General features: G+C 39.0%; 1 protein-coding gene across 1 annotated transcript in view; it reads right to left on the reverse strand.

Moving 5' to 3' along the window:
* Window positions 1–6,745: 6,745 nt before the first annotated feature.
* Window positions 6,746–24,825, reverse strand: part of thsd7aa (thrombospondin, type I, domain containing 7Aa) — a 115,094-nt gene continuing 97,014 nt past the window's right edge. The window contains exons 23-28 of the mRNA XM_046844323.1: window positions 19,000–19,173; window positions 18,394–18,489; window positions 15,642–15,724; window positions 12,147–12,360; window positions 11,514–11,601; window positions 6,746–9,714 (exon numbers count right to left, since the gene is read on the reverse strand). Of these exons, the coding sequence (XP_046700279.1) occupies window positions 9,627–9,714; window positions 11,514–11,601; window positions 12,147–12,360; window positions 15,642–15,724; window positions 18,394–18,489; window positions 19,000–19,173 (743 nt within the window). The 3' untranslated portion in view covers window positions 6,746–9,626. The remainder of the gene's footprint in view (window positions 9,715–11,513; window positions 11,602–12,146; window positions 12,361–15,641; window positions 15,725–18,393; window positions 18,490–18,999; window positions 19,174–24,825) is intronic.

The following is a 24,825-nucleotide window of genomic DNA, read 5'->3' on the forward strand; positions in this document are numbered from 1 at the left end:
ACTGCATCAACATCTTCTCTGAGTAATGAAGGATCTGGAGCTCATACACCCCCATAATACACACCAGCTATTTATTTAGTGTGGACAATTTACCTACTGCCAAAAGCAGACAGAAACGAGAGCCTTCGGAAAAATGTACCTTTGCAGAGACAGGTCCAGGCCTGAACTGAGAGTCCGGGAACGTCCAATGCAACATAATTTGACTACCACAAGTTGTTGACCAAGATCTTTGTTGACCATGCAGCTTGCTTTGTCTTACATGATCTGGCAGACAACTTTATATGATCCCATTTACAATCATCTGATTTACACAGCTAAGCAATTAAAGGTTGACGGTTTTGCTCAAAGGCCCAACAGTGCCAACTTGGTTGTGCTGGGATTTAAACTCACGACCTTCTGATGAGAAATCCAACATTGAGCTACCACTTTTTAAAATCCAGATGTATCCTAAATGGCCAAGAGGAAGCAACAACTCAGAGAAAGCTTGAGAGGAGATGAAGAAACCTCAGATGAGATCAGAAATCATTATAAATGATTCCACTTGTACAATATATATATACTGTAAAGGCAAATGAGATGTACAGTGTTGTTCCGAATCAGTGGAGTGTGTGATGAAGGATACTCTAGTCAGGCATACTGGCTCTAATGGTAATGATGGTCATTTGGACATATAAAGCAAAGCATAAATAATCATAAGGTTTGGATGCTGCTTGAGCCGTACATTTCAACGATAAGCTGTCAGCGAGGAACATAACAAAAGGTTCGGCATATGCTGAGTCTGTGTTCTTGTTTGTGCCATGATAGATCGCCGTTCCCCTGACAGGCTCAGTTGTTAAGGAGGAGAAAAGTACGAGCAAGCGAAGAGGTCAGAAGAAAAGACACCACAGGTCCGCCTTCATAAATCTGTGGCGCTCTCGTTGGAAGCGCATCGCCACGGCCCAGGCATGTCACCATAACTCAGGCGGTGGGCTGATGGGATGCGGTTGTGAATGGCTCCGGTAGCCTTCGCAGTCCCGGCTTGGAGCGATAGGGCCTGCAGGGATTAATCACCTGCCCGGATTCACTGCGATTCATACAAGCTGTTCACGTTTTTGCTGGAGGATACAACCTGGATGCAATGCATATACTGTCATATCACATCATATCACATCATTTCATGGGTTAGATTGGCAGAAAGTTTTCATCGGGACTCGAACTTAGCACAAAGAGAAAGAATGCACCTACACACACGCATATATATCAAATCTGAATTTTGCATTCTGCACTTGGGGCGCTCTTTATTCTCAGTTGAGTCTTATTTCTCCTCAGTAATAAACCCGAGCTGAGATTTCAGCGGGTAGAAGTAAAATATGAAGCTCTTTTCAAGTTTTCTGCCACCTTCTCAAAATACACAAGCTAGAACAAACCCCCGTGTATCTCCGCCATATCTTTGTTTTCTATTACTTTATGCAAATGAGGGCTTTAATTCCATGCCTAGTTATAGAAACCTCATAAATAATAATAGTCAGCATTGAGAAAGAATGATGCCTCTGAGTGGGTCCATGAGAGGACACCTGCATGCGAAATCACATCCCCCTCCATTCCCTTTCCATTCCTTTTCCTTCCTTTTTTCTACGTCCCAGGCTGCCTGATACTCCAGCGCGAAAGTGCACAGTGCGTGGTACTAATCATGAGGTCAAGTGGGTCTAATCCAGCACGCCGTACCTTTGGCCCACGCTCACGCGCATTCGCTCGTGTTCGCACCATCTAATCGGCGACAAAAGCACAGGAGATTACAGGGTGCAGACTTCCACTTCCTAATAGCTCTGCAGAAGAGAAGTGACAGATAAAGACGGCCGGGGCAGCTGAGCGCCGCGCTGTGTATGACGCCGCTCAGCTGTCATGGCTCAATGCCCGATTGTTTAAGCAGATGTTGACCAAGTAGGGGAGCGAACTCTGCCGGCGCCGATGCCTGTATAGCGCCAAGGTTTTCAATTAGACCCATCCTGGGCTGCGTGTCAAGCAACATGGACGTGAAACAGTAAAGGAGAAACGGTCGAACGATCAGGTTGAGCGGCGTGTGTGAATGACGTTCAGGGGCCCCAGTTTTGAGGTGGTGGCTACTTGCAGTGCGGCTCATCTGGGTGTAAAAGCGGCCCCTAAAGGCACTGACAAATGTGGGTGGTGAGCAGCGGTCGCAGGATGCAGCTGGTGTGTATCAAGTGCTTCCACATGGCAATTAGACTGATGGCAAGACTCAGAGACACTGCCTGGGTGATAAGTGCTCAACAATGTCCAGAGCATCTGCAGCACCGAAGCACCACAGAGCTTTAGAATACGCCGGGTTACAGCCTGCATGTACTGGAGCTCGTTTTGAAAGTCTGAACGGCCCCTTTTGCATTCGTTTTTTGTTTCAAACGCTTTCTAGAGCAATACATATACCACACAATCGTCCAGAAAAAAGTTACTTTTCTGTAAATCCACCATGCAGTAACACCATTGAAGTGCAATGCACACTTGGCCATACTTTGTGTTTGAAAATATTACATTTGCATCCATTTGAAGTGGTGCAAAACATATCTGAAACAGAAATCTTACCATTCAAGCAAACCATGTCAAAAATGTGGAAGTTCCTTCTGTCTTTTATTTCTATGCAACAAACTGGATAAATGGTAGAAAAAAGACACAAGAATTGGACAGGGAATGAGTGGAAGAAAGTTTGATGGAGTCCAAATTCATTCATTTTATCTCTAATAGAAAAACATCTGGAAGATGAAGAACATGAGATAATACTGTATGTAAATTCAAACATGGAGGCTTTGGGTTGTTTTGGCGCAGGGAATATTGGAGACTTGTTCCATGCGAAAGGAACCACCATGGCTACAATTCCATACTTCAATCCCATGCAATTCCATCCAGACTGCATTAAGCAATGAAGCCTATTTTTGTAAGGAAATCCATTTTAGATATAGGTGTTGGACTCATTATAGCTTTCATCTTTTTTTTCCTGCTTTATAGGTTCTCTAAGTGCACAGACCAACAATTTTAAAGTGCACATTTATCACTCATGTATGCAAAGTGAATAAAAAAAAGGTGTGTGTGTGTGTGAGTGTGTGTGTGTGTGTGTGTGTGTGTGTGTGTTTTGGGGGGGGCACTTGTCCTAATTTTTTTTAATTAAAGCACCTTTTTGGTGCTTCACTGTAGAGCTATCGTGCAAAAACGCATGATCCTATGTGACTCGACTGAGAACGAATTCTTTGAATTTTTCTAAAGGTACCACAAGGAACTGAATAAACTCAAAAATAGTCAATAATGTCTAAGGGTTTATGACATGTTGTGGGAATCTGTGTCTCATTTTGATTTTGTGAAGCCAAATATCACATAACATGAATGAGTAAACAAATATATATTTATCCTTTATTATTTTACTCTTATGCATTAAAAAGGCCCCAAGTTTCTTCCTTTTTCTTGATCCGTAGCTAAAATATTCGTTACAAATCAGACCTCATCTATAGATGCAGATCCACTCATCTTAACAGCGCAATAGAGTCCGAGCCTAATTTTATTATATATTTCATTAAAGGTGGTTCATTTTAAGTGATCCCACGCTCTCGTTATTCCGATCCGATCTGATAGTCCGGAAACAAATCCACTTTCCTGTACCTGAGATCTTCTTGGCTTAATGAAATTTCCCTTCATCTTGATAGCTCAGCGGTTGGGACGTTGTCAGTCACTTGACGTGACCTTGCATTAGGACTGAATTGATTGGGTCAGTTTATGGGACTTCCTATCCTTTACTGTGGAATTCAATTGGAATGAGGACCAAGAGACATGATTGTGATAATTGCTGATTAAATAATGAGGACTGAAGATTCCCAGAGGCTCGAGGCCGTGATTATAATCATAGGACTATTGTTGCCCAGTTGATTAAGACCAGATTTGGCTTAACTATATGGAGGACACCCAGGCGCCTTCAAGTCGTATTGAAGTATATTCTGAAATAGATGAATGTTATCAGTCTACTTTAAGCATTTTGCCTGACCTTTAAGCAAACTCATATTGTTTGCAGTTAACAAGGAAATTACAATTTATTTAATATATCCTTAAACTTATCTGAATTTCTTTCTTTTAAGTAGACAGATATAAAATGTACAAATTTGGAAAAGTGCATGGCATGAGTATTGATAAATTAAATACATATATGCATGTTCCATTAGTTTCTATGAAATAAGGCTCAGTAAAAGGCAAAGACATATGATTTGTGACTGGAAGAAAGTTCTGTGGAGTCCAAATTAGACATTTTTAGATCGACAAAAAGAACTAATGTAAGATGGAGACCAGTAGAGATGCTGTTAGTAGACTGCCACCCCCCCCACAGTCAAACATTGAGGTGGAAGCTTAATGGTTTGGGGTTGTACTGCAGCAGGGAAAATTAGAGGATTTATCTGGGTGAAAAACACCAAACATGGCAACCATTCCATTCTTTAACACCATGCAATTTGGTCTGGATCGCGACTCATTGGTACCAGTTTCACCACTATAACCTGAAGCATAAGACCGAACTCTGTTATTATTTAGAGAGCAAAGAGTTGTCTGGAGTGTTATCTATCTATGGAACGGCCTGCTCAGTCACCGCACCTAAATCCTAATAAACCGCTCTGGGATGAACTGGATCACAAGAAAGAATTCTCCAACTAGTGAAGAACATTTTTGGCTTTAGTTTTACAAAGGCACAGCAAAGTATTGCAGCTGAATGTTTAGAGAAACGAACTGTCTGGATGCTGAGAGTATATATATATATATATATATATATATATATATATATATATACCCATTTAATTATACATAGTATACACTTAATTACCCTTTCTGGAGGAGTCTCGAGTGTCAGCATGTGGTCATTCAGTTGGTAACAACAGAAAATACCAAGGACAGTTTTGGGGTATATGTAAGATAAGACCTTTATGAGTACGGAGATGAAAGGTTGGTGTATTATATCTATATTACAGGGAATATATGTAATATATTATATTATCTTATATTATATTACAGGGAACTTAATCAAAAAATCAACATTTTAACATTACACTATACAGTATTTATTTTTCATGGTACCACATCCAATTGCATTTTGTACAATTGTGTGCCTATAAGTTTGGGGGTAACATTTTGAGGAAGTACCACATCTTGGCTGGAAAAGTCAGGTGTCCCAATACTTTTGTCCATATAGTGTATGACAAAATCGCTTGATTTGGAGATGAAATACATCCGTCTGATGATTTTTGTAGGGTCTTGATACTGCTTTTTGGTCATTAAGATTATCTGGTGTGCTGTGGTGCAGGATTTAAAGCTTTTAAAGGCACTGAAAAATTCACTTATTAACATAATGGAACTGTGTAATATCCCGTTATATTTTAATACAAAGTAATATGAACGAGTGCAAAAAAAAAAAAAAAATTTTTTTTAATCTGTCTGCTCTCCTCAGCTGTTGTTATTGTCTTGTGCTGCCATCTAGTGGACATTAGAGTAAATGCATCGATTCAAGTTATAATTCACATAAACAATAAATGGGATTAAATATATTTAGTTCAGTGGTTGAGACATTGGACTTTGGATCCAAAGGTCATGAGTTCAAATCCCAGCCGCACCAACCTGCCACTCCTGGTCCCCTGAGCAAGGCTTTTAACCTTATAGATTCTCAATTGAATAAGATAAACGTAAGTTGCTCTGGATAAAAGCATATGCCAATGCTATAAATGTAAATCTAATCTTTACCCCAGCCATCTCCAATCTCCAACTCTTAATTAGATTTAAAATGATAGAGTGATATTTTAATAAATGTATCTACTGTATATTACTCATGATACTATAGAATTCCCAATATTATGCATAATAGGTATTTGAAATGAGCGTAATTTAAAGAAATCTTGCTTGTGAGAAATCATTCACATTAATCATGATGTTGGGACATTAACAAAATAATTTAATCCTATTTTCAGAATAGAAATCAGTGTTAACCTTCAAGTCCTTCAATCAAAAGCTTTTTCTGGCTTTATAAAATAAAACAGTACATAAATATCTTACACTTATCTTAAACTATCATACACAACATGGACACCTGAGCATAAGATTAAGATTTGTTTGTGCTTGTGAACATCCAAGTCCACATTTAGAACTATTTGCCCCATACAATAACCTCTGTTCTTCTGTGAAGATGTTCCTCTCGGAGATTTGTGCTCCTTCAGTCTGTTAGTAAAATCAGGAACTGATGTAGGTGAGGTGAGGAGGCCTGGAGTGCAGTCAGCATTCCATTTCATCCCAAAGGTGTATATTGGGGTTAAGGTCAAAGCTCCATAGCAGACCACTCAATATCCTCCTTTCCGACCCATGTAAAGCATATATTCATGGACAGGTTTTTGATCTGCTGAAACAATTGAATGGAAAATGTTCTGCCTACACACCCAGAGACTTCCTATACAACTGTGTGCTTACAGGTTTGTGGTAACAATTGTGTGGACATTGTCGCCATCTAGTGGCCCATACAAAACCTGTTATAAATTTGGGAAAAAAAACAACTATTGTGCTGGAGAAGTGGGAGCTTAATGGTGAAGGCTCTGGGTTGCTGATCAGAGATTTAACTCATGACCTTCCAATTCGAAGTTCAACATGTGACCAAGGAACTATCACATCCCTCTTTCCACCCCTGTTAACTTTTGTGTTTATGTCATAAATAAGTGTAAACACCATGACAAATCAAGGTTTTTTTTCTGTTGTTTATTATCAGCAATTCATCAGATACATATAAACAACTTGTAGGAAAAGGACGAAGCTTAGCAACGGTTTTCACATAGTAAATCTGCATCGGCCCAGGAAAGATCAGTAGCTATTGACTTTCGCTCTCTCACACTCTCGCCCTGTCTAACTTACTCAGTCATACACACACACACACACACGCACACACACACACACAGGAGCTGTGCATTAAAAAAAAAAAAAAAGAGATCAACTTATTTATATATTATACATAAAATGCTTAAAATCATTATGCATGAATTTACAGGAAAAAAATAAGTAAACATTCCTTTCAGTTGTACAAACTGTAAATGAAAAGCCACTTCGGCTTGATGATGATTACAGTTCTCCTATTAACACCGTAATTAATTATGTTCGAAAAATGTTTTGTTAAATAGAGCGGCAAATGAAAACCTTCACGGTTATGCTTAAACACACGCTCCATCATCAGCTTCATTTCTGCCATTTTTCGTTCATCACCAGGTAGAACAAGTGTTTTCAAACGCTGGCTCATTGCAATCACAAGCAATTGCTCTCAACACATGGTCATTTTTAGCCTCAGTAATTTGCAGCCAAATAGGTGGAACTAGCTAGCTAGCACAGTACTTAGCAAAGTTTCAAACCGCTTTGTTAGCAAGCTAGTTAGATACTGTAACATTGCTTATATTAATTTATGCATTTGGCAGACGCTCTTATCCAGTGCGATTTACAACTGAGCAGTTAAGGGGTCAAGCAGTGGCAGCTTGGTGGTGGTGGGATTTGAACATGTGACCTTCGATTCAGTCCAATCCCTTAACCACTGAGATACAACCTTCAGCTTACCATGACTATGACATGCAGTTCAGGACCCATTGCTTTAAAATGCAGTTTAAATCCTTCCCATAGTGTTGCAGGTGGGCACTTTCTGGGTGGGTACATTTCTGTATTAAGAATATTAAAGGCTAATCCAAGCTAGCAATCTGTCACAAACCTTTGGTGGGCAAAGTTTGATTTTTATTTTAACACAGTGAGGAGCATTTCATTGGATTTTTGGGATTCGTTACTTAATAAAACCTAAGGGGCTGAAAAGTTTTTTTAGTTTTGGCAATGTTTAGATTGATGGCCACTAATACATTGGCTGTCAAGAGTTTTTAAGACACATGCATGTTCCTGTTGTTTCTATGCAACAAACTAAGTGAAATAAAAAAGCATACAAGAATTGGACAGTAAATGAGAGGAATGAAGTTCTGTGGTGTCCATTTTTGGTTTAAGAACTTGTGTAACAGAAGAGAAGATGTTAGCAGACTGCCTCACCCCCACAATCTCAGATCATAGAGGTGGAAGTTTAAAGGTTTGGTGTTGTTTTGGAGCAGGGAAGGTTGGAGCCTTATTCCTGGTGAAAGGAACAAACATGGCAACCATTCTCTGAGGCTACTTCATCACACAACAAGACAATGAGCCTGGAACAGCCTGCCCTGTCACTGCACCTGAATCTTATGGCAAAGCATGGCAAAAGAGTTTTAGCTGAACATTTAGCTAAACAAAATAAAGCTCTTTTTCATGCTAAGGAAGGATTTTTCAATGCAAACGAAATCTGTACATTTACATATTTGTTTGGTCAATCTTCATACTGTTAAATTACCGAGATTGCGCATAGAAACGAAAGGAACATGTATGTGTCTCACACTTTTGACAGGCATTGTACTACATACATGCAAAATCTTTGTATGGTATGAATGGTTGGTTTGTAAATTAACATTATGTTGATTTATTAAATTAGCAGGTAAACATTATATCATGAGATCATGTGCTGATTGGCTAAAGTTTTTTTTTCCGTTTTCACACCTTATTTAAAAAATAATAATAATAAATAAATAAATCATGTCCCATCTCACTTGTCATTGGTTCATTGGTTGATCCATTTCCATGATCACATTTTCCAATCCCATGACCCTTTGTCTGAAAATGATCAAAGCCTCCAGATTGTGATAATGGAGCCCTTGGAATCAGCCAAGCAATACTGAATGAAATTGTGTACATTTCATGAAAAAACTGAATGAAAAATAAAATCCTATAGCTGTGATGCAGAAAATCAGACAGGAAAAAGGACATTTAGCAGATTTCAGCTGTACAAGGGGTACTGGCAATGATTTTTTTTTTTTTTTTTTTTACAACTGTATCCCGTCGTATCACAAACAAGAGTTAAAGTTAACAGAGTTCATTATGCAAAAAATGGGCAATTGTTTTTTTTTTACACGTCTAACACATGACTGTACATTGTATTGAGAAGAGGCAGTTTTCTATGGCAAGGTTCTAAGTAATCATGCTGCACTAATATAGTGCAAAACAGGACCTGAAACATGGAGAGGAAGAAAAGCAGGCCAGGGTTTGGGTAGAAAGAGGGGCGCTAGCAGGCCTGTAAAACCAGAGTACCAACCTAGTATCCCATGCCAAAATACTGAATACCGTAGATCAATTATATGAGCAATCGAGAGAACGCAGCCTGAGGAAGAAACGGTTATCCTTGTGCTTTCTAAACAACAACAACAAAAAAAACTGCCTCAGTTCCCCAGTGCCCTCCCTCTCCAATAGCTTTCCTTTCCCCAAAGACAAGTCCTTGTTAATTGTTGGCAGAAAAGCGTAGGCAATGCCTTTTTTCCGTAAGAAGATACGAGTTCGTCGAAAGGCTCCGGTGAAAATTCGAAACGTAAAAAAGAGGGAAGGGGAACAAACCTGGGCTAATTATATAAATAGGGGGTTCCAGTCTGAGGTTTCGGAAAATATCATAGAAAAAAGGAGACGCATATTGCGTAAAGTCTGTAAGTAGGCAGCTGTGGAGCTGAGGGTTGAGAGGGGTTCGGGGGGTTTGAAGGGGGCTACATATCAGCGTCACCATCATAAGCCAGCGTCAGGGGCTTCAGTCTGTTGTTCATCTGTCTTCTCTGGGGTTTCTTTGGCTTTTTGCTGCGAAGGAAACACAAACATGCAAAGATTTTAGGGATTTAGGTCCAAGGTGTTGCTTCAGCACAATTCTCCACACAGGAATGGGATTTTTAAAAAGTGTATCAAATTCTTTTTAGATTCAATTGAATTTTTGGATATACATAAACTTTGTGTTCAAATATTAAAATCCATCGGAGGATTAGAACAGCATTAGGGCTTTTTTTTTTCTACCACAGTTTTCCAAAGGATCAAAGTCAATTCCGTTCAAATCAATTACATTTCATTTATAGGAAACTTTCACCAATGGACAGCAGCTTCAACAATGCCAACCAGTGCCATCCGCTTTGTTCCCTTTGCCTTTTGACTTTGGAATCACTTTGGATAAGGGCAACTGCCAAATCCCGGCAAAGTAAATTCAAATGAAAATGTAATCGTACGCTACAATTCATATTGTCTCTTTCTGTAATGTCATCATTTACAAATTAGCAACTAAACTAAACTGGACTTGGATGGCTGACGCCTTCACATAATCAGATTGAAATAAACATTCGTAGCTGTTGCTGGAGATGACGGCGACAAAACAAAAAAAATAAATGGATATGATTAATGGGAAATTAGTTAATGAGGTGATATCAGTAATTGCTTTTCAAGTCAAGCCTAATCATATCCTGTCAATGACTGGTTTCCTGTTACAACAGAGCCTGTTGTGCAGTACTCTGTTTCTCACTTCTTTGTGCTTGGTCTTTATGTTGGAAAACCAGGTCTGGCCTTTCTGCTCAATTCAGTTTTATTTTGTAGACCGTGTTTAACAATGTCCCAAAACAGCTTTACAGATATAAAGAGGTTTTATAATTAGAATTTACAAGTTTAGTACCTATAATCCCTAATAAGAAAGCTAGTGGTGACTATGGCAACTTCCTGAAATAGCCTGAGGAGGAAACCTTGAGAGGAACCAGATTCAAAAGTGAACCCATCATTTTCCCATTCTTAAGGTGTACTAGAGTGATGGGTCTGTAAATACAAAACTGTTCAAACTGCAATCCTGAGCCACCATAGTAGACTTTTAATATTCAATTACAAACCAAATCCATCCTTCCTGAGTTGCTCAGTAACTTTTTGGATCTTTAGGCTTGTTCTTAGGTGCAGATTGGTCTCCAAATAACATGTCTATCCTTAAGATGTTGGACTTCCACTCACATAATGAGTTTATATCCGAGGTCTATCCTTAGAATAAATAAGCTATCTATGCACTACTGGTAGATGCTAACTGCATTTCATTGGCTCTGTACATGTACCCTGCACAATGACAATAAATTCGAATCTAATCTAATCTAATCTAATCTAATCTAATCTAATCTAATCTAGAATGTTGGACTTTCACTCACATCATGAGTTCATATCCCAGGTCTATCACTAATCTGTTGGACTTCCACTCACATCATGAGTTCATATCCTCCCCCAACTCACTGCTTGGCCCTTGTGCAAGGCCCTAACCCTCACCTGCTCAGGTGTACATGAGATATATGCAAGTCACACTGAATAAATGTAAATGTTATTAATTGTGTCATGATAGAAGTGTCTAATAACCATGAACAAATATACTGAATAAAGCAGAGACAGAAAAATTATATTTGTACTAAAAATGACATGCAATATAATCCACATTCCAACATGGCTTATATTCCACATGCTATATTTCACATTCTTTGACATAATATAATTAATTAGTGTTTGTTGGAGAGTCTGTAATGTATAAACTTTGGATGAAAAAAAGAAAACGCATAGTGTAAAGCATTTCCACGAATGTGAAATGTTCTTACCAGGCTAAGTAAGACATGGAGACGATGAAGATCAGGAGGACGAACGCTCCAGCTGCCACGCCGTAAACCCAGGTCTTTAGCGTGCCATCTGAGAAAAAAAAAGAATAAACATTGAAAAATCAAGACCAAGCCTGATAATTAAAATCTGACCTTAAAATCTTGTTCACTATATGAACAAAAGCTGGTGGAGAATTGATCTTAAGTTTTGTATAAAGTTTTTTTGGCACATTCCTATAAACATTTAGTCTTCATTTGCTGTTAGAATAACTCCCACTCTTCTGGGAATATGTTTCACTAGATTTTGGAGGGTGCTTGGAAAAATGGTAGGTGAGGTGAGGAGGCCTGGAGTGCCGATTCATCCCAAAAGTGTTCAATAGGGTGGAGGTCTGAGATGTATAGAAGGAGATCTTCCACTCCCACCCATGGAAACTATATCTTTAGGGAGCTTAATTTGTGCAAAGGGGCATTGTCTTGCTGGAACAGATTTGGTTCTCCGAGATCAAGTAAAGGGAAATTTTATGCTCCCACATATTATACAATTGTGTGCCTGGTACATGTTTGAGGAAAAAAACACACATGGCTGGAAATGTCAGGTGTCCATAAAGAGTGCATGTCCTAAGATTGTTTGCTCACCTGGTCCGAATGGCTGCAGGTACCAGGTTCGTCCGGAGCGCCCGGGCAGGCTCCCGCTGGCCAGCGTCGGGCTCATTCCCCTGATGGTCTTAACGCCAGCTTTGCTGTCTCCTGCGGTGGGAATTTCCAGTACAGGGATCAAGGTGCACTGGTCCAACACTCCATCCGACGTCATGACTTCAGTGTAGCCCTCTTCGCACCCACACACTCCGGCCTGCAGGGGGCAGACAAACACCAGTGACAAACTGAAAATTTCAACCAGCAGCCCATATGCTCTCTAAAATACAGTTAGTGATGGAAGGATCAGATCATTTTAGTGACTTGGTTCTTTTGAATTTCGTTCATCAAAATGAACAAATCTTTGAGTCATTTATTTCATTTTGGTTAAAAAAATCAAATGTTCTATTTTTAGTAAGCAGATCCCTCAACATGTTTACATACTGAAGAGTGTGTTCAGTTCTAGGCTGAAGAGGTGACCATCTGTGAGCAACAGTATGGTTTCATGCTGGGGAAGAGCACCACAGATGCATTATTTGCTATGAGGATTTTGGAGACAAGGTGAGGGAGGTTCAATTGGGATGGTTTGGACATGTGCAGAGGAGGAACACAGGGTATATCATGGAAAAAAGCTGAGGATGAAGTCACCAGGGAGGAGGAAAGAGGAAAGCCAAAGAGGAGGTTTATGGATGTGGTGAGGAAAAACATGTAGGTAGTTCACATTTGAAAGAGGCAGATGTAGAGGACAGAGTGCAGACGGATGATCCGCTGTGGCGACCCCTAATGGGAGAAGCCGAAGATGATGAAGATTTATAATTGCATATAAATGTACAGTACACGGAACGAAAAAATGAACGACTCGGACAAAAGGACTCATGAGATGAAGTAATTCTGTTTCCTCTATAATGCACTGCATAGAGTTTATCAGAGATGAACTACACAATTCCCGAGAATTTGCGACGCTTTGCTCACGTGACTTTTTCTTCAGAATCGCAATTAAAGAACCGTTCGAAATTAACGAATCGTTCATGATCAATAGCCTAAAAGCCTTTTAATCACCTATAGATCACATGACATTTCTGATATGGACTCTCTCGACCATATATAAGTTTAAGGACGTAATTCCGAACTATTCATTCCAGCCTTTCCTTCCGTTGTGCAAACATTGTGCCGAACTGGATGTATTCAATCAACATGTGATGTATTTCTCTTCTAGCAATTTATTCAATGCATGTCGTCTCACTCGGTAACTGAGACTGATTTTAAGACAGTGATGTCACAGAGGATTTGACGATGCTGTGTTAAAACTATAAAGAAATGTTATTTATGAGTGTAAATGTAAGTTTGGGAGTGTGTGTATAGGTGTTTGGGGTGAGATAAATCCCAGCATGTGCTCTCCAGCAGATATGAATAAGTCTGCTTGCGCTGCACTCCTCCGAGTCTAAATGCCTATGTGCTTATCTGTGTGCGCGTGTGCGTGCGCACGTTTTCGAAGCGGCGGTCCACAAAAACCCACTGATTTCCAATGTGTATTCTCCTCGCTGTGCTTGCGGTTCACCAGGAGTCTCCTGTACCCTCTGCAATCTCAAGAGGATAATCACTCGCAGTGCAAACACACGAGCTCGCACCTATACACACATCGCTGAACACGCTCCAAAGCAACACACACACACACGAAAAAACGAGCAGAGGCAACACGCTGGTCCGTACTCGTAAAGGAAACGAGGAATGCTTAGCAGGAGGGTGATTCAGTTTCCTATCAGCTACTGTATATGGACTAGAAATACACACTAAGGCATATCCTGTAGAATGCATGAGCAATCTTCAAGCCCCATCGCATATATCGGATGTGGCATAAATAAGATTCCTATTTTAAATGGCTCCCGCAGGTACGTGCACCCAGAGACCTGAGCGCAGGGTATTGCCAGCTCTATTTATAAAACAAAAGCGAGATAGTTTTTTTCCCAACATTTCATCAGTGTGTCGAAATACAAACTTGGATATCGAAGCATGTTTATATTTTTAATACGGGAGCAACGAAACCAAAATGCGGTTCAGAATCACTGACTTTTTTACGTTTTACGTATATTTTTGGGCATGAATACGTATTAAATTGCTCTTAATAATCTATTCTCTTCATTTCATAGCGTTTCTCTTGCTGTTCCAAGGAGTTTCTGTTTACGTTGGAGTTTCTATCCAATCAGATTTCAGCCGTGTTACATTTCTGCTTGTAGGCTGTCGCTTTAACCAATCAAATTTCGATTTATCTATTCCGAGGCTGGCAGGATGTTCCGATAACGTCGGAATTTCCGATCGTAGAGCGCACTATTCAGAGCTCACAAATCGTATCTGTAGCAAACTAAACACAAACAAGTCAAGGACTTTTACAACAGGAACTTTATCAACCGTTTATACTTTTGCGTTGTCTTTCCTGCACAAAACCACACACTTTGCCTTCGTTTCAAATAAAACTTAATGCACAGAAAACAATGAATGGAAAAATGTTAATGCTTTTGCATGAGATGTTGTATGTGGTGGTGCAGCTGTGGCTACAGTGAAAGAAGACTTGTTGAATTGTGTTTAATCGGTTTCTTGCTTTAGTAAGGATTTTCATTTTCACTGTATAAGATACCTGCTATTAAGGGGTTGATTGATTCAGGAAGGACACAGATGACTGTAGAAAGGACATTACTTATAATCACACACACTCCGGTGCTCGTGCTGGTTCTCACTCTCCGATGTTTTGTATTGTTTTAAGATTTATAATCACACCCTTGATCTCATCCAGATGAGAATGGGTTCCCCTTTTTATAGGTTCCTCTCAAGGTTTCTTCCTCATTTATTTTAGGGAGTTTTTCCTCACCACAGTCGCCCCCAGGCTGCTCATCAGGGATAAATACACACCATTCACTTGAATTCTTAAGTTCTATAAAACTGCTTTGAGACAATATCCATTGTGAAAAGCGCTATAGAAATAAACTTGAACAGCTGAAGGTTGAATGGAAATTATTACTATATATATATATATATATATATATATATATCAAATCTTTCATATATTAGGTGTTTAATGATCTTATAGATGCATTACATATGGTGTAAACAGTCACTCGAACCCCGGCATCCTCATTTCCTTTAATTTAAAAATAACATATGTTACTAAGAAACAGGAAAATCCTCCCTCCTAAAGACTTTTCCTGACACTGTAGACTCTTTCCACCAATGCTAAATAAATTTCTCCTCAATTACAGAAAATTCATTGACTTTCTCTGACCAATCAAAAAAGAATAAAAAGATGAGTCTTGAGGTATAATATATAATTTATAGGTGGTATGTGATGATACATTGAAAACTAGTAATTGAGTACAGAATAAGCAAACTAGATGTGGAGCATGTTGTATATACAAAGACAGTGTTGAAATACACACACATGTATCACACACATGATTTGTCTTTCTGGATTTATGTACACACACACAAACACATACACACACTAACCTCAGTGCAGTATGAGCGGTGCTTGTTGCAGGCTGGGTCACATGACCTGTCAGACACAGGTTCGCTTGACGCCAGGCATCCACCTACACAATAAGTGGTCACATTTCAGTACAGTTGAGAAATAACACACACACACACACAATTACAAGTATTGTATGTCCCAGATTTTGGGACCTCTGCTTTCTTTTTTTGGAATATTTTGTATTGCTGGAGGCACCAGAATCTCACTGAAGTGTGTCTCTTTCTTTTTCTTAGTAGACATCCTCCTCTTCTCTCTTTCTCCTCCTCAAACTCGCCTGTTTAAAGACATTAGTGCTCTTGCTAAAGCATTGCCCCATATTAACTGGCGGCTCAGACCTCGAGGCTTGCACACATACATTACCATTAATTCGTCACTTGGCTGAGTGCGTGAAGAATACAGACGCAGGCGGAATAAATAATGATGAAGCCGAGCTACTACAGTCGGTCCCAGGTGAACAGGCGCTTTTCCGAACACAGGAAGTGCCGGCAATTAAAAACGGATCTCGCTACAGGATGCTAAGGAACCGCTGCACAGTCAAGGAGAGAAGATGAACAATATGTACCATCGTCTATCCTGATATAGAAGCCATCGCCTGTGGGGGGAAATCCAATGGCAATGGGAATATACTGAAAGGGACAGACATAGGGCATTTTTGTTATTCACACTTTCCCTCTCTCCTTTTAAAAAACAGGTCCTCATCCAGAACTTGGACCTTCTCCATGACAATCGCTGGACTCCTTCCAAGATCGCAAGCACGTCCAGAGGCCGCAGCCAATTCCCGAAAACCGTTTACACCTGAAATGTCCTCGGAGAGCTATCTCCTCTACACTTGCCGTGATGGTTTTTATTACCGGAGCATTAAGAAAGAGCTATAGTGGCATCAGGAGGCGTATGACCGTGGCCTCTGAAGAACAAGAACAGCAACAAAAAGAAGAAACAAAAACTGCAGGGGTCTGCAAAATTAGTCACCTATTACAAGGTTTCTGATGAATATTTATAACGCCTTGAATTTAGGACAGCACATGAATATTCATGAAAATGTGTGATGGGGTGAGTTTGAGGGGGTTGACGCTAGGGTGATTGCTGGAAGCTCTTTGCATTGGCATATGGAAGGAAAACGGTTTGGATAGTAGAAATAAATGACATCAAATTGTTTTAGAAGAATTATTTAGGTTTAAATTTGGAAAAAGTTTGGACAATTTTTTTTTTTACGTTACATTAGGAAATAGTTTATATATATATATATATATATATATATATATATATATATATATATATATATATATAAAGACAATACACTACTTTAAAATTAAAAATAGATAAATAAATAGATAATAAATAACAAATACAATATAAATATGCATCAGCAGGATATTTTATATGCCCAGCTCATATCATTAAATGAGTAAGAAATGTTATTAACAAAAATATAAAAATCTGAAAATAAGTAGAGAAAAAAATACAAATGCCCCAAAAGCAACTTATTCTTACAATATTTCATAGAATAGGTTGAAATCCCCCAAATAATAATAATTATTATAGTTAATTAAATCCATATTAAATGTATATAATGTATACAGTGCCTATCAGAAGTTTGGAACAGCTTTTCTTTTCTTTTTCTTTAATTTTTTTTTTTAAACACATGCATGTTTCTTTTTTTTGTTTCTTCTTTGAAACAAAAAGGCAAACACAAGAAAGCTCTGGGGAGTCCAAATTGAACATTTTTGTCTCTAACAGAAGGACTTATGTAAGATGGAGAACAAGAGAGAAGATGTTTGCAGACTGCCACACCGCCAAAGACATGGAGGTGGAAATGTAATGGCTTTGGGTCATTTTGGTGCAGAGGAGGCTGGAGTCCTGTTCCGAAAAGTGAAAGGAACCAACATGGCAACCATTCCATACTTTAATAAACAACACGCAATTCTTTCTGGACTGAAGTTCATTGTAACCGACTTTACCATATGACAAGACAATGAGCCGAAACGTATGTCCTGCTCTGTAAGCGTTATTAACAAAGCAAAGAGATGTCTGGAATGTTATCTATGATGGAACGACCTGCCCAGTCACTGAACCTAAATCCTATTAAACCGCTCCGGGATGAACTGGATTACAAAAAGGATTTCCAACCAGTGACGAACACCTTGGGCAAGTTTTACAAGACGCATGTAAAGTATTTCAGCTGAATGTTTGGATAACTGAACTGTCCAGGTGCTGAAAGTGCGTAAATCTTCAAATCATTAAATGACCTACTGTAGATTGGTGCATAGAAACAAAAGGAACACGTATGGGCCTCTCAAAAAGTATAAACGACTATATATTGATCATTTTTAAGGCACTGTGTGTACAGTACATATACACTCACACCCCCCTAGGCAGACAAGCAGTGTGATATGAATTGGGTTAAAAATGTGTCATGGATTAAAAGCTTAGCATTTAAACGGAGACAGTAAGAAAGTAATCGCACTTCAGTGCTCTCCAAAAGTCTCGTGCTAGCTCTTAATGCCATACTTATCTGACAAGCCTGTCCTGCTAAACACTTACACGGTGAGAAATGGATTCCGGCCTGCATCAGAATGCAGCATTTATAAAATCTGACTCTGGTTGGTTCTCTAGAAAATTCCAAAAGCTGCATCTAAAAAAACGTGCCTTTGGTTTGACTTAAACTTGATCTTATTGAAATGGCAGAGAATGTGTGATGAAGTGTGTGTGTGAGACGTGGCATAGACGCACCTGTGACATTTAAACCGTCTGAGCGTTGACACCACACTGGCCGAGAAGAGCTTCGCCATGGACCAGTCATCCATTTATACTCATAGCACTGACCCTCTGATGAAGCAAAAAAAAAAAATGATTAATGAATATTACAATTTCATTTATTTAAGGTACACTATTTAGACAACATTTTGTAAAAACCTAACCATAAGAGTTATATGTGCTTTTTAAACACCCCATTTTTTATTTAGTCCTAATTTGCTCTTATAATATCCTCTAAATCACCTAGGATGACGTACCACTAGATTTCCTATTCCAGTTCCAATCCACAGTCAGCGTTTCAATTCATCCTAAAGGTTTTCAATAGGGATATAGAGGTCTACAGAGAGCCAAAATGTAAGCAGATCTACATAGAGATGGCTTCGTGCACATGAGCATTGTCATGCTGGGGCCTTTTTGGTCTCCTAGTTCCTAATGCTTTGTCAATTTCTTGAAAGAACCACATATGGCTAAGAAGCATAAGTCAAGTGCCCCAATCCTTTTGTCTATGTGGTGTATATTGTATTAACACAATAAACAAAATCATTCTTATGAGTGATTTCATACACAACATTTTTACTTCACCTGTGCATGGCTGGCTCTCCCACTCTTGCTCTGGACATTGTTCGAGGTTCTCCGGTTCTTCAGCAAGCGCAGCCCGAGAACGTACTTGCACCGAACCAAGGCTGAGATCTTCTCCACCCACACAGCTCTGCTGGCAATGGCTCCATGCGGTCCAGTCTGTCAAATAACACTCACCTGCCAAACACACGTGCGAGCATTTTCAGTTACATGTACAATGTACCAGAGAAACTCTTCTAACTTTTATACGGATTACATAATCAAAGAATATTTGTTTAAAAGTAGACATTTCAAGCTTTCTTCACATTTATTTATATATTTTCATACATTTATGTCTGTCTGTGAGGCAAGAATTCACTGAGATTCAGGTTGTTTTATTTATTTGTCTGCGAAGAGAGTTGACTGCAAAGTGTCTGTTTTGTTTATTTTGCAAAAGCACGGCATTTTGTTGTTATGAGTGCATACAAATAAAAGTAGACCCTTTACACATTCGAATGATGTATTGCTGTAATCTGTACGATAAAAGAGTAATTTTTCATTTCGGCATTATGAGGAAAAAAAAAAAAAACGCCTTTGTCGACCCCAGATGGTTAAAACACCATAAATACTTTAAAAAATTTTAAAGAATATTTTGCCTTCATGCTCTATGTTTTGTTTGGTTTGACTAATAATAAATATATATATATATATATATATATATATATATATATATATATATATATATATATATATATATATATGAACATTTATCTGAAATGGTATATCAGGCTATTGCAAGCTGGTGCAATGAAAAGTTCTATATTTCTTCACCACAGTTTTTGGAAAGAACATATTTTCCCAAATCATTTCTCTCTCCACTGTACCTCTGTGCAAGTGTGTATGTTACTAAAAATATTTCTTGGCATTTAACATACAGTACATTCCAGCAATTTAGTGAATCACCCCATTTACTGAAAGCTCACAGGCCACTTTAGTCTTTTTCCACTTCATCGATGAAGGAAACTTGACAGACGAATTTTGCTGACGCTGTAAATAGACGCTAGTTTTGGAAGTATTATTCGCCTGGTCCATGCAAGACAGATTGCATCATGTGTGCTGGGGGTGGGGGTGGGTGGGGATTGGGGGTAGTGGAATTCACGGCAAGACAAATGTCCAATGGTTGCCAAATACAAAAGAAGGTTATATTCTTGTCAATATTTGTTTTGACATAACAGTCATCTGATGTAGAGTCTGTAATGTGATATTACAGTATATGCTTTAGGGATGGCAGGTTTTAAGAAAATAAGGAAAATTACATGAACCTAGCCCAGAAAGTTAAACTTCTGCAGTCTGTGCAAAGTAAACAAGTATACATTAACACGTGATTTACGTCTGCAATACATCTTTTCTTTTTATAATAGGATTGTTAGTATAGATTCCCTACACAACAAACTGACTCAGGACTACAGTTTGCATTTGAGCACCATCACTGCACACCTCAACATTGTTTAGTTGTAATAAATGGACATTCGGTGCCCCCCAGATGAGGATGGGTTCTTTCACGAGTTTGGTTCCTCTCAAGGTTTCTTCATTAGGAGTTTTTCCTTTGTTGCAGTCGCCACCAGCTCACTCATTAAGAACAAACTTACACGTATAAAGAACACTCATTGATTTTTTCTTAACCCCTTAATTGTCTGTGTAAAGCTGCTTTAAGACAAGGTCTATTGTTAAAAACACTATACAAATAAAAACGAATTGAATAATTCACCACCCACTGACTGGCGTTTTCCACCCGCAACATTGTACCTGACAAAACGGGTTATGCTGTAAAACTGCAACCTTGGCAACCCTAACTGGACATAGCAAATTGTACCAGTGGTTGTACTGTATGGGAATCCGACTACACCTCGAAACAACTGCAAGCCAAACATCACAGTACCAAAAAGATATATAATGCATCATAGGACTCGGATTTCTATTTGTGGAATGCGTCTTATACACTGTGAATATAACAGTGGATTTCCAGTACCACTTTCAACCTGTATACAATGCTGGATTTCATCATGCAGATGTAAATATGGGATTGGAACACGTTCCTTTTGTATACAACAGGTCAGACTGTTGTATGCTGTAATAAATATCTCAGAATATGAATTAAATCGTGAAGCATATAAAGTTTTAAAATTTGTTAAACTAATCAGACTGTTAGCGGGCAGGTAATGTTACAACCCTGAGATGATGTTTAGAGTATAAGGTGTATCTGGGTGTGCATGTGCCTAATATTTTCAGGTATTCCTTGCTACACAAGGACAGCTGTCACACACATTTGCATTAGGATTGAGGCGGGAAGTGGAGCATGAGATGGGATTTTCCTCATGAATTTTTTGGAATGCAAAAAGTCAGTAGGTTCATGGTAACGGCAAAAATGTTTTTTGTAGTCATACAAAGTTCACAGGAAATAAAAAATTACAGCTTATACATTTTGGCAAGATTAATGTTTTTTTTTTAATTATTGAACCATAAGGTTTGTATGTACTTTGAAAGAATCTCGTTCCACATTTAATGCCCATATGCTGTCATAACAACTTCCCCCATTCTGGAAAGGTGTTTTGGGGTTTTGTGATTGTGAAAATATGTTCTCATTTAATTGTGTGCCTCTGTCCCAAGTCAGGCTTCCAATATGTTTGTCCATACGGTGTATATATGAAGCTCAACCTTGAATATTTATTTATTTTTTTTTTACAACATTGAAATTTGAAGTTATCTGATATCATTTATATTAAGATTTTTTTTTTCCTGTGTACACTAAACACCATGTTGGGGTACGATAATCAAATATCTGTTTCCAGTGGTGTAAAGTATTTAAGTAAATGTACTTTGTTACTGCACTTATGCAAGAATTTTCACCAACATGTGTCTTGGAGGACTAGTGCACTAGTTCGTATTGAACGTAGGATCAAAGTACTGTAAAATTAGATCCTCCAAGTCTTTTATTCAAGTCATATAGGAATTGGTGACTTGGTACTGTGTAATCGAGTCAGTTTTTTTGCAATGAGGTATCTATAATTTTTCTCAAGCATGCTTTTCAGGTACTGTTTAGATCCTCTGCCTGTTTCACAAGAAAAAAAATCTATCCAATCCATCGACATTTTTGATGTGGTTTATGATTTGAAACCTGGCAACCCTGCTCACAAGCTTTCTCTATGGCACCTATGACATCAAGAAACAGGAAGCTTTATATTTAATAAATCCACACAGCCTCATGCTGAAACATGGTCACATTTCATTGGAAACACTCCCATGCAATTAATATTCACTTTCTTCCTTCTCATCTGGCACATGAATGTTTATGAATTTATTACAGGCACATTCCGTGCTGTAGAGAAAAAAGGGTGTCACAGCTCAGTTTCAACTGCACAGAACATGTCAAAACACTGAGCTGAATGTGTCATTCATACTCTCTGACTGCGCCCGGAAAATTGACTAAAGAACATATGGCAGCCTGGTAGCCGGAGACATTGGGGCAAATACGAACCGAGTTACCAGTGTATTATATGCAGAGAGACATGGTGAGCTTGTTACTGAACTCAAAATCCTGAGTTTCGTGTGCCCTTGCTGTGCCTGTTTATATTTCCTCTGGGTTCATTGTTATAGCTTGGATTAAGAATGCTAGTATGCACCAAGAAGTAGGCTATTGTAAATGTTTGTGTGTATATCAAATTCCCTGATAGACCAGAGTCCTATTTAATATGCTCTCCAGACTCATGCATAATAGGATATAATACAGTATAATATACACTATTTAGACTAAAAGTTTGTGGACACCTCACTGTATGTCTGAAGTTTTATGCAGCAATCGGCAAGAATTTATATCAGCAGAGAGGAAGTGGAAAAATCGCAACCGTGCACTCCTTACCAAATTTTCTTTAGATTTGACTTTTGCTAAGACTGCCTTTTACAAGAAAAAGCTTAAGGCTCTGCACAACATCCTCGTAAGCTCCACAATATCATCTCTTCACTACTCAACCCCTCTGCTCCCCCTGCTCCACCTGCTCCATCCTCCCTGACTGCTGAAGACTTTGCCTCCTTCTATGATAAGAAGATTGAAAAAATCTGCCAAACCTTCACTTCCTCCACAACGAAGACTACAATTTCACAGCCAGAAATCCTCTACTACTTCATTGTCAATCTTCTCAACCATAGCAGAAGAAAAGAAACTGCAAGTTATCCAATCTTGCAATCCCACCAACTGCCCTCCGGATCCAATCCCCTCAACTATGCTTCAGACCATGTCAGAAGACCTCCTGCCATACATCTCCATGGTCATCAACGGGTCCTTAACATCTGGCATTGTGCCAACTACCTTCAAAGCAAGCAATGGTAATTCCTTAAGCTGGGAATAACCATTGCTTGCTTTGAAGGTAGTTGGCACAATTCAGATGTAAAGGACACGTTGATGACTGTAGTTGTTGATGTCTGGTGGATCCAAAGCAGGATCCATCAGACGCATTGTTTTTTTAACCAACTGTCTGTTTATCTTTCAGAGAACAACCTCCATGATCTAAACCAGCCTGGCTTTAAAGTGACACAGAGACGGTCCTTTTGGCTATCACTCAGAAACTACATGCAGCTTGATCAGTCAAGCTGTCACCTGTACACATCCTCCTAGACCTTTCAGCAGCATTTGACACAGTCAACCACAAGACTCTCTTGTTTACCCTCAGGAACCACACCACTGCTGCGCTCCCTCCACTGGCTTCCGGTAGATGCACGTGTCAGACTCGAAACACAGATGCTTGCCTACAAGGCCAAAAATGGACCAGCACCCTCCTACCTCAGGGACCTCATCACGCCTCGCACTGCACCATCTGCCTAAAATCCTCCAGCACTGCTCAATTGATACCACCTTCTCTCAGGGCAAGAGGTAAGTATACTTCAAGACACTTCTCTGTTCTGGTGCCGGGGTGGTGGAATGAAGTTACCCTAGATGTCTGAACAGCAGAGTCCCTGGCTATCTTCAAGCAAGGGTTAAAGACCTACTTCTTCCTGAAACACTTAAACTTACACTTTTTAATTTTGGTTTGTTCATCATACAAATCTGTTGAGAGGTTTATTTTAAGTTGTAATCTAGTGTACCAGTGTAGATTTATTCATTGATTGAGACTCAAAGCACTTTTGTACGTCGCTCTGGACAGGGGCATCTGCTAAATGCCGTAAATGTAAATGTAAATGTATGTGCATTTTTTAACATCCCATTCCACATTTAGTCCCCATTTACTCTAATAATATCATTAACTCTTCTAGGAAGATGTTCCACTTTATTTTTTGGAGATTTGTGCTCATTCAGCAACAAGGGCTTTAGAAAAGTCAGGAGGCCAATGAAGATCTTCCACTATAACCCATGCAAACCATAACTACATAGAGCTGTCTTTGTGGATTGTCATTCTGGAACAAGTTTGAGTATCCAATTACAAATTTGAGAAGTCAAGTGTCCAAATGGCTACCAGTGACCAGTGTTCCTGTATCTTACTTCACTTCAAATCTGCCCGATTCATCCAGATGCCCTACATCTCTTCCACACTGTGCAACAAAGGATAGTTCCAATGAAATCCATGGAGTTATTGAGCAACTCAAAAATGAAAATGAGGATGGATTTAGACTGTAATTAATATCAACAGTCTACTACAATGGTTCAGGACCACAGATTGCGTGAACAGTATTGCATTTCAGCACCCATCACTGAACAGTACCCTTAAAAATGAGAGAACTGTAATTAATGGACATTCGCTGCTGGGAATGAGGACGGCTTTCAGTCTGGTTCCTCTCAATGTTTCTTCATCATGCCTCAGT

This window comes from Silurus meridionalis, chromosome 29 (assembly GCF_014805685.1).
Source record: "Silurus meridionalis isolate SWU-2019-XX chromosome 29, ASM1480568v1, whole genome shotgun sequence".
Taxonomy (NCBI): domain Eukaryota; kingdom Metazoa; phylum Chordata; class Actinopteri; order Siluriformes; family Siluridae; genus Silurus; species Silurus meridionalis.